Genomic DNA, 11,695 nt, shown 5'->3' with positions numbered 1-11,695 from the left:
AAATGAGGTAATACCTGGAGATGATAACCAATATGCAAGTGAAAAACAAATGAAAACAAGGAATTATTGATACCAATAATATCCATGTGGTTATAAAAGAGAGAGCTGGTGCAAGTAGGCACAACAACTGGCCCTGGTTGGCTAACTGCCTGCTCTTATGACAGAATTACAAACAACTTTCATTATACTAATTCTAAGAAATCTGATAAAAATTACTGGGTTATGACTGACACCAAGAAGCAATTGATTCTGTAATCAGGTATATTTCTATGGTTAATTTAGTTTAAAAATAGCTTACAGTAACAAATTTCTATCTTCTGCACATTAACAATCTTACATAGACATGATTGCAGAAATAAGAAGGCTGGCACAATTACAAGACTGGCACCCATAATAATGCCATTTGACAACTGTAATAGGAGGTGGGCAATTAGAGCACTTCCTTACGTTTTCAATCTTTGAAATCTCATCCATGAAGGTGGAAAAGACCTTTGTGAAAGTTATCTTTCTGATCTCAAGGATGCTGCTATTAAAAGTAACTAGGAACTAACAGCATAAGTAACTACATGTCATCTTTCAAAAAGGGAACATTTCTTAGATTTGGGAGAGAAGGACAACATATCCTCTCACATTAAATGTTGACCACTTAGGAAGCCAAAACCTACCTGACCTCTTGTCAAGTGGATCTTAAGTCTTGACAAGAACTGAGAGAATTAACCTTTTTAATACATATAGCCACCAAAAATTCAAAATAGATCAGAACAGAATAGAATATAATACTGTATAGTATAGGCCAAAGGTTAAGCACTTATAATGACAACAACTGAGTTTTAAAAGAATTATGCTTTCTCAACTAGTTTCAGACGGAAAGAATACTCATAAAGTACGACCTACAGTGCTAATCAAATGTCAATGGAAGTAGTTTAAATATTGCTGATTTTTTTATCACACAAAAATGAAAAGTATACCCTCAAGGAAAAGACAAGCCCTTTGAGTGGCTAGAGATGTAAAGTGTCTCATTACACTCTTTCATAATAATAAATCCTCAATGAAAGGAAGGGGAAGGGAATGTTTACAGTAACTATTTCTGGGGACATAATTTCAAAATCAGCTCACCAACTCATCTGTTGACAGAAATGGAATTCTGCAAATTTTGCTAGGCCTGTTGGTTTGAAGGAAGGGGAGCTGGGGATTGGCTGCCAATAGGCTATGCACAATTCAAATATGTATGATAAAAATTCCCATTTGGAGATTACAATCCTCTGCCAAAGCTGAAAAACCAACCCCAAAAAGGTACATTTTCTCCTAAAGCTATATTCCTATCTACCTAATGCCTAATCACTACATTTCCAGTGACACTGCAATTATTCTCTCTCCCAAAATTTTATCATTTGTTGCCAGATACAAGGCAATTCTTCGGTAAAATTCATACAATGTCCTATAAGGTACAACTTTTTGTGGAATCCTGCAATGACGTTGAACCAACTAACAAACACACAAAAATGAGCCAACATAAATTCCTATTTTGAGACATACATATGAAAACTAGGTAAATTACATTCCACCAGCTCTAGTTGAATATACAATCATCCCTACCACTTAGGAAACTGGGAATGGAGAGACATATCAGAATTAAGGCAATTAGTCAATCTCATATAAATCTACTTTACTCAAAGGTCAGATGTAGTGGTACAGCTACTGAAAAAATTTCTTAATTCTAAGTGACACTTCTTGAATTTCCTTTGATAACACTGGCAGTCAAAGCCTTTTCCCAATATACACATGAAAAACTACCACTGGCCTGTAAAAAGGCTACAAAGGGTTAGATCCTCCTCCTAAAGCAGAAAAACACGGGATAGATGACCAATCTTCCTGTCAGCTTTGTCTTTTCCCTCACTTTAGTCAATTTTCTTTGGCATGTTGGTTAAGAGACAGGTCCTTACAGGATAACAGGGGCCATGAACTACTTGACTTCTGTTCTTATGAAAAAGCTCATAAGAAAATTTCATGAGCTTGATTACATCCACATTTTTAAAATAAAATTTTCAAAGAAGCCTTTATCAAAATACTGTATTAGTGGTCAACAGGCAGTCTGTTGTTTTAACTGCCTGAAAGTCTTTGGTACTATTCCTGAGAAATTGGTTACTAACACCCATTGTAACAAATGTAATATGTATTACTAACACATAATGATAAGTTTTGCCTGGTCACTGACAAAGTTTATAACATCTAAATCCTGCATACTTCGTACAAAAATTTTTCAACCACTGTAATTCTTTTGAAGAACATCCATGAAAATCAGTTTCATCTCTCACAAGTTTCTAGGAACATCTGCCAAATAGCCTGGGTTACCTGTAACAAAACTAGCAACAAGGACAAAAAGAGATTTGATAATTTCTACTCCTGCTTAAATCAATATACCCTGCCAGATGAATGATGGGAATCTTTTCTGGATAAATATGTGGTGAGAGAATCAGGATGCCTGTAGTGTTGACATTTTTTTATAAATCAAATTGCATGGACCTGGTAAAGTTTACCAGGCTTAAAGGGGAGTTATGTATTAATGTCCTGAAGAAAAAACCAGACTCTTGATCAGTAACAGAACTTCAAACTAGTTTAAGGCAGGAAAGACAATGAAAAGGGACTTGTCTTCAACTGCATTTAAAAAAATATGAACTGTCATCCTCAACAGCAAGAGAACCAAATACCTCTCTGTTGAAGGCAAGTTATCATCAACTCTTGTTTTACTGCTAGGATGTTTCTGAACCAGCAGCAGATCCATATAAACAGGGCAAGTGTCATAGTTTGTGAAATCTTGAACCTCAACAAATTCTTTATCTTCATTCCATTATGCCCTATCCTAACCTCTATGACTTGTGAGAAGGAAAATTACTAGGTACATACTCATGGCTGTTAAAAGGATAGGTAGTTCCCACATTCTAGGGGGGGATGGGACATACATGAGTTATATTAATAAATACAGCAAGCAACCAAGCCCTTACTCTTCTGGGAAAACAAATTTCTGAGGTGACAGAGGCTGATTCAAGTATAATAGAGTTAAGTATGGTAAGTGCTTCACCAGCTGAACACGGACGAGCACTCATTTGTAGTTTCTAGTTCCTTAAATATGAGAATAACTCTAAGACTGCTTCCATGTCAGAGGAGGCTCTTCCTATCAAATAATTAATTTAAAATGTGAAACAATTACTTATGATGGTGCCTGCCTTTCCTTTAACAACCTGAGTTGCGTGTGATCCAGCCTATCAAGAAGTATCAGTGATTCCTGATAGAAGTGTCAAAACTGTATGACAATAAAAGTAAAGTTGCTTGAAACCTTGACATGTTTCAGTAAATTGCCTTACACATGCACAGTAAATGGAAATCGTGCTATAACTGTGAGGTCCAGTCATTACCCAAATGTAGATAGGAACCAACAGGTGATATATAGATATTTATTGATAAAAAAAATTCATGAAAAGAACAACTATACAGTAAATTACAAAACACTGATCTTCACTTGAAGTAGTACACAAGGCATTTGTTACATAGAAAGCTTATATATGGTTAAACTCTCACCTAAAGCATTGACTTTACATTAGATTTTTCATAAAACTGAATTGTACCACTAGCTTTTACAGTGGGTACCTTTTGTTACAATGAATATGTAACCATGAGCACACCATTTTTCATCAGCTGTGTAGTTACAGGAATTCCAGAAAGGACTGGGCCAAAAGTTGGGTGAAAAGGAGCAAGAATAATTCATAGAGCAATGCAGTTGGCATTATAAGGATACTGCAAAAATATTTTATCATGTAAATACAGTATTTACTTCTTATGTACTTCAATTATAACTGCATTTTCCTTAGTGCTTTTTGATTTTCAAACAAGCATACACATTCTTCTTTTGTGGAAGCTTGCTTTGAGACTGAATGGCCTTTAGGATTCTTTCTTCTGATGGCAACATTCACAAATGTGGAGTAGCTTAAGGGGGCCGGCCGGAACCCTTATGTATGGGGGTATAGGGCGAAAAATGCAGTCATGAAAAAATTCATGGAGCTTCATATGGCAATTGAGAATACTTATACGAAACATTTCGTCAAAATTCCTCTTACTTTCGTAGTTACGGGGTAATTAGTAAACAACTCAATAAGCCTAAACGTTGATCCGTACAAGAAAATGCAATATTTCTTCTGTTATCGTAAATTTTGATAATTATTGTCAAAGAAACTGTGAGAAATGGCATCTGTAGAGATTCCGTGAATCGCAGAAGGGAGTATCAAGTTCAACCATGATTCAGTGCAAGCACAGACATCAAGTAGTCCACACGTTCCGAGTTTCACCTCTGACATTCGCTTGCTTTTACATATGTTTATCTATGTTTCTGCAAGAATTTCATCATGCCAATGAGGAAAAGACAAGGAAAACATCTCGCTAACATAAAGACGAAGAAAATTCGCTTTAATATGATTACAGAATATCATAATACTATACGCGATATTAGGGTAGTTAGTGAAGAGAGAGAGTGGGACGGTTCGTAGTAAGTAAACAGCCCCGTGTTGCCTGAAGCACACGTCACACTGTCCCCCAGGCTACGATCTTTGAGCAAAGGGATCTTAATTTATGATAAATAACATAGTTTTGGTTTATTAATGCCAAAAAGGAATATGAAATTCATAATAATCATGATTTATTAACATTGTCTTTCTAAAAAGAGAGTACAACTTCGAATTTCACCTCTTGACATTCTCTTGCATTTACGTTTGTTTATCTTTGTTTCGGCAAGAATTTCATCATGCCACAACGGAAAATACTAGGAAAACATCTTGCTAACATACAGAAGAAGAAAATTCGCTGTAATAAGCAGAGTTAATGAAGGAGAGAGAGAGAGTTGAGTAGGAACGAGTGCCCCGTCTTGCCTGACGCAGTGCCCCAAGCTACGATATATGAGCAAAGGGATCATCATTTATGATTAAATTATGATAAATAAAACTTTTGGTTTATTAATACACAATAAAGAAATATATTCATTAATACTTTTAATCAATCATTATTTATTAAAAACATTGTCGTTATAAAAATACGAAGGAAAACTCTGAACGCCCGTATCTCAAAACTATAGTTATTGATATTCAAAATCTATCTTCTCACTTAGTTTTAAAGCTATAACATTGGAATTTGGTATATAACTCAGAAAGACATTATAGAACAATCAAATCAAGCCCTTTTTTCCAATTTTTGTTTCGTCTTTTTTTTTATAAATTTGATTTCCTGATTTATAGGGTTTATTTTTTTACCATAATGAAAAATTCATATCTAGCAAAAAAAATGACTTTTAGAAAAAAAACTCCTCATTCGATTGGAGGTCTACATTAGGTCTATATATGGTAGTAATCCCAGGTCTTAATATTAAATATCAAGGGAGGAGATAGAATTTGAAAAATGGTTATTTTCGGGATACATTGCCCTGGTGTCACAAAACCGAAGGTCAGAGGCGAAAATCATATGCAGTTTGGAGATGTCCCAAGTCACCTTATTAAGTGGTATGAATATCAAAGTTCTGTCCTTAAAGAATGGCATTAGACGGCCGGCCCCCTTAAAATGAAACTGCATTTAGAGGAAAAAATTCTGCCACAAATAATACTGCCATGACCATTGTCAATAAGCTTCTTTTAAAGTTAACTTGGCAATCCTGTCATTCACATTAAGTTTCTGACTTTGTTGATTTGTGTAATGGCTGCATCTACAATGATTAATAATTAACCCCCAAAACATGCATACCTGCACAATAATATATTGGTTGGCATAGAAATTACTTTTTTATACCTAACTAAGTATAGCTGTAGATTGAGCATTTTATAAAAAGTAAGTAGGTCTGGACTTTCACAACAATAGTTATTCTTCATTCTTGTTCTGAAACAAATAACAAAAAGATACATTTTTGCATCTAGACATACATACTTCATGAAACCCTAAATAAAAAATTCAACCAATGAAAATACAACCAATTTATTCTGGGAGCAAAGGCACTTTTTTCAAACTGTTTACCAGGACTGATTCATCCACCATAAAATATATTCTATCTTGGCATCTAAACTTGTGTCCTTGAGAGGATGCCTAGGTAAATAGTATAGCACAAAATTTTCAAATCTTATTATAAATACAATTTTAACCTTAAAAATTCAAAACTAATGTTTCAAAAGCTAACTGTTTCATCTATATTACTTTATGCTTGGAAATGATAGACCATAAACTTTTAAATTTAAAACAAAGAAATAAAATTTCTAATAAAATGTAACATAACACAATTTTTCCTAAAGTTGAATCTCATCGTTTAAGGATCTTTTTTATCTGGGTATTTTGTGAACCAATAGTTAAATCAGCCTTTTCAGTCTTGTCCATGATGCGCTCTAACATAGTATTCTGGTCTTCCAACTCATATGTTAAGCCTTGAGCTAGGCCTTTTAAGCGTGACAAACCAACAGCCATGTCATCTGCAAAAAAAAAAAAAAAAAAAAGAATAGAAAAAAATAAGAGTACAGTACATAACATCAAAGGAACATAAATTTTTATACTGGTTAATTTTTAAGGCACAAAATATTGATACTAGTAAAGATAATTATAATAAAACCTTATAACCAAGCTGGTGACATTAAAATAATGGCAAATTTAGGCAGTCTCCATTTATCGGCACACTCAGTTAATGGCGATCTGATTATACGACGAAAATCGGCGATTTATGGTGCCATAACACCCCAAGTTCTGGTTATCAGTGCCATTTTATATTAACCACTACATAGAGTTTTATATATGAAAATATGTGCAATTTCAGGTAGAATACAACAAAAAACAACTCATGGTTGTAGCTTTTATCAGTTTTGAAATATTTTCATATAGATAACGATAAGTGCCAAAATTTCAACATTCGGTCAACTTTGACTCTACCAAAATGGTTGAAAAATGCAATTGTAAGCTAAACTCTTATATTCTAGTAATAGTCAATCATTTACCTTAATTTTTCAACAAATTGGAAGTCTCTAACATAATATTTCGATTTATGGTGAATTTCTGAAAAAAACTTTTTCCTTACGTCCACGCGGTAACTTCCGAAAAAATCATAAATTTTTTCGTTCGATTGTCGTAATGTTTGCACAGTTTTATATAAGCCGTTACATAAAGTTTTATGCATGGAAATGTGTGCAATTTCATGTAGAATACAGCAAAAAACAACCCATGGTAGTAGCTTTTATCAGTTTTGAAATATTTTCATATAAATAACGATGTGCCAAAATTTTAATCTTCTGTCAACTTTGACTCGACCGAAATGGTCGAAAACTGCAATTGTAAGCTAAAACTTTTACATTCTAGAAATACTCAATCATTTACCTTCATTTTGCAACAAATTGGAAGTCTCTAGCACAATATTTCGATTTATGGTGAATTTTAGAAAAAAAACTTTTTCCTACGTCCTCGCGGTAACTGCCGAAAAAATCATAAATTTTTTCGTCAGATTATCGTAATGTTTGCACAGTTTTATATTACCCGTTAAATAAAGTTTTATATATGAAAATATGTGCAATTTCATGTAGAATACAACTAAATACAACCCATGGTTGTAGCTTTTATCAGTTTTGAAATATTTTTATATAAATAAGTATAAGTGCCAAAATATCAACCTTCAGTCAACATTGACTCGACCGAAATGGTAGAAAAACGCTATTGTAAGCTAAAACTCTTACATTTTAGTAATATTTAATCATTTACCTTCATTTTGCAACAAATTAGAAGTCTCTAGCACAATTTTTTGATTTATGATGAATTTATGAAAAAAAACATTTTCCTTACGTCCGCACGGTAACTCTTCCGAAAAAAATGATAAATTTTTTCGTCCGATTGTCAAAATGTTTGCACCATTTTAAATTAGCCGTTACATAAAGTTTTATATATGAAAATGTGCGCAATTTTATGCAGAATACAACAATAAACAACCCATCCCATGGTTGTAGCTTTTATCAGTGTTGAAATATTTTAATATAAATAACGATAAGTGCAAAATTTCAACCTTCGGTCAACTTTGACTCGACCGAGATGGTCAAAAAGCGCAATTGTAAGCTAAAACTACTACATTCTAGTAATATTCAATCAATTACCTTTATTTTGTAACAAATTGGAAGTCTCTGGCACAATATTTAGATTTATGGTGAATTTATGAAAAAACTTTTTCCTTACGTCCGCTCGGTAACTCTTCCGAAAAAATCATAAATTTTTTCGTCCGATTGTCGTAATGTTTGCACCATTTTAAATTAGCCGTTACATAAAGTTTTATATACAAAAATGTGCGTAATTTCATGTAGAATACAACAATAAACAACCCATGGTTATAGCTTTTATCAGTTTTGAAATATTTTTATATAAATAACGTTAAATAGAAAAAATTTTACCTTCGATCAACTTTAACTCGACCGAAATGGTCGAAAACTGCAATTGTAAGCTACAACACTTACAGTCTAGTAATATTCAATCAGTTACCTTCCTTTTGCAACAAACGGGAAGTCTCTAGCACAATATTTCGATTTATGGTGAATTTTTGAAAACAGCTTTTTTTTAGGTCAGCGCGTTACAAACTCATACATCATAGTGTGATAATATTTTCTCTGTGTTGCTTTGATTGTTTTACAATTTGTTATATACCAAAATCATTGCAATTTAGTGTACAATACAACGAAAAAATAATTAACTCATTAGCTTTAACCGTTTTGCTCACAGCACGATTTGTATACAATTATATATCCCAATATTTATATATGATAATGATATTTTTTTCATTTCTGATGGTTGCATACTAAACTTCAGGCAATGACAAAAAAAGGAGTAAAAAATGAACTCTTAATCTTGAAAATTAAGCGTGCTGTGATTTTTTGAAAAAAACTTTTTTTCCGCTTCGGTGCTCACTCGCAAACGCCGCTGGCATACGGGAGACACTTTCGGATACACCAGCTCGGCGTTTAAGGGTTGACAAGGAGCACCATGCAGGTCATCGAAAGCTTTCTGCTTTGTATTTTAAATAGCAAAATCAAACAATCATACTGTTGTGGATTTACTTTTCTAATAAGTTATGACGCCATAACATACCTAACAGAGGCGCCATTAACCGGATATTGGTGCCATAAGCAACATAAATTGCAGAGTTTCGGTTAATGGCAGTTTTTGTCTATCAGCATCCCATTGAAAACAGAACCCATCCCTGATAACCAAGGGCTACTTGTACAGTAAATGGTGATGGAAACTTGCACTGCCGATGTCATACATAAATGCTGAGGTCTAGATGGTTTACAAAAAGGCTCTAATGACCTACATAAACATACCAAAACAGCAGTGTCCCTGGCAGTAGTACAGTACTATATATAGTAATGTATCAATAAAAATATAGGTTTACGTACATATGCAATCTATGACAGTATATATGTACAAGATTTATTCAAATCGGTTTAGATCTATTCCCCCTTCTGGTGGATGGGACTCTGTTGAACTTTAACTATATTTTGTGTAACTTTTGATACATTTTACTTTTGAGAAATGGAAAAGGACTGTTTGGCGCCGCCCTTTTGGCACAGATCTTTGGCTCCGCCACTTTGGCAATAGACAGTTTTGGCGCTTGTTGTTTTGGCGATGAGCTCTTTTGGTGCCAATTCAGAATAAAAACAAAAGCTCAGAAGTTGATAGTCAGAGCTTTGTAATCATTTTCTCATTTAACAATTGTTATGATAATCAAACCTGTTGTCTCTTCATCTTGGAAAACTGCAATACAATTTCCTTTCTATTGTTTTGTACAGCACATACTGGAAATGCAGGAAAACATTCCATTTATATGTATGTGTTTGATAAATATAGCAAAAACCATCCAGCTGTAAAGTTTTGGAGATGTGCATTATTAAAGAAAGAGTGTAAAAGTTGCATTCCCACTAAAAACCATGAGATAGTACAAGAAGTGAAAGGACATTCTCATGGTGCTTCATCATTAAGTGTGGAGGTTGCTAAAGTCAAAACAAGTGTAAAACATAAATATAATTGAAAACAGTTCTCAAGCTGCTGTTCTGGCAGCATTAGCAATTTCTGATGCCATGAAAAAAATTGAATGAAGAAAATGAAATTAGTTAAATTCTGCTCCTCCAAATCCTCTTAGTTCAAGAGTGTTAGTAATCCCTGATGAGTATTAATTTTATGTCACCAACAGTGGTCAACTTGAAGACTTTTTAATTGGCAATAGTGGTGAAGAAGATGAGAGAATTTTTATTTTTAGTAGAAAGACCTGGGTAAATATTTTGCGTGAATCTGATATGTGGTCTATGGATGAACATTTAAGCAAATATACTGATATATGAGAAAATAATCACAAAGTGAGAGACTCATCTATCGACTTTCAACTTCTTGTTTTTATTCTGAATTGGTGCCAAAAGAGCCCATTGCCAAAGTAACAAGCGCCACTGTATCGCCATAACGGTGGAGCCAAATGATCTGTGCCAAAACATACTGGACTCTTTGAGAAACATCCAATGAAAGTGTCAGTAAATGCTACATGGAAGTTAGGTTGTACATAAGGCCACATATATGTATCGAAGTGATAAAATCAATGTTACCTGTTTTAGGTCAATCATCCTTCCCTTGCTTGAATACTGTACTGCTGTTTCCAGTGTGGATGTCTGCTTCTTCCAGACTTAGTATCTCTTTTAGATAGACTGGTTCATGGTGGTAGGTTCCTGTCTCCTAATATTAACAGTTATGACTTGGACCATTAACGGACTGTCTCATGTTTGTCAATTTTCTATTTTAACAGTAAATTATATAGTACTATACTGCATAAATATAATTTTACTTATTGCGCCATTGTGGGATTACAGCGCCTTTGACTGGTCTAGAGTTTCGAAAGGTGTGCAGCGGACGTAGGCTTTAAAATCGCTTAGCGTCAAAAATCACTAACCGAGGGCTGCCTGTAACTTCATTACAGGTCTCATGAGCTGGCTATGAGCAATTCTTAAAGTAACTACTTTTAGGACCTTGTCTCACCCCATACGTAACTCGACCACTTGGCCTATCTCTACTTGTTCCTTTACCCTGGGATTCTTCAACGCAGTCCCAAGATATTCTGATGCTGCAACAAACGTGGTGGTATTGTCACTCAACATGAGTGCTGGAAAACCTCTTCTGCTGCAGAATTTTCTAAAACCCATGAGGAATGAGTCACAGGACTGGTTATCAACAAGTTCCACATGTATGCCTCTGGTTATCAGGCATGTAAACAGGATGATATAAGCCTACTTAGGGCTCTGTCCATTGCCCCTTAACCCATAATGCACCAGTGTTGTCGACACCTGTTGTATTAAAAGGTTGTTTACATTGTACCCTGAACTCAAGTACTGGAGGAACCACACTGGGGGGCCTATACAGCCTCCCCTGCATTCTCCTTCAAATAACACAGTGGTTTAGTGGAGATCTTGGTGAAGAAATGGGCCTCTTTCTCTTTAATTAGGACATCAAGAAAAGGGAGGCGGCAATTCAATCGTAAAGGTAGGCTGCTGTGTTGGTGGAAACGTGTGCTTCAGGTCTTCTAATTCTTCCTGGTAATTGGCAACGACAAAGGCATCGTCAATGTCCCTCACTACATTCTGGGTGGTGCTACTCTCAAAGACCCAGAATGTAT

At 34.6% G+C, this 11,695-nt stretch overlaps 1 protein-coding gene across 1 annotated transcript in view; it reads right to left on the bottom strand.

Moving 5' to 3' along the window:
* Positions 1-5,421: 5,421 nt before the first annotated feature.
* LOC135220975 (synaptosomal-associated protein 29-like) overlaps positions 5,422-11,695 on the bottom strand; it is a 181,961-nt gene continuing 175,687 nt past the window's right edge. The window contains exon 7 of the mRNA XM_064258662.1: positions 5,422-6,491. Coding sequence (XP_064114732.1) covers positions 6,325-6,491 — 167 coding nt within the window. The 3' untranslated portion in view covers positions 5,422-6,324. The remainder of the gene's footprint in view (positions 6,492-11,695) is intronic.

This window comes from Macrobrachium nipponense, chromosome 2 (genome assembly GCF_015104395.2).
Source record: "Macrobrachium nipponense isolate FS-2020 chromosome 2, ASM1510439v2, whole genome shotgun sequence".
Lineage (NCBI taxonomy): Eukaryota > Metazoa > Arthropoda > Malacostraca > Decapoda > Palaemonidae > Macrobrachium > Macrobrachium nipponense.
The sequence above is the reverse complement of the archived record's forward strand: the minus strand, read 5'-3'. Positions and strand labels throughout refer to the sequence as shown.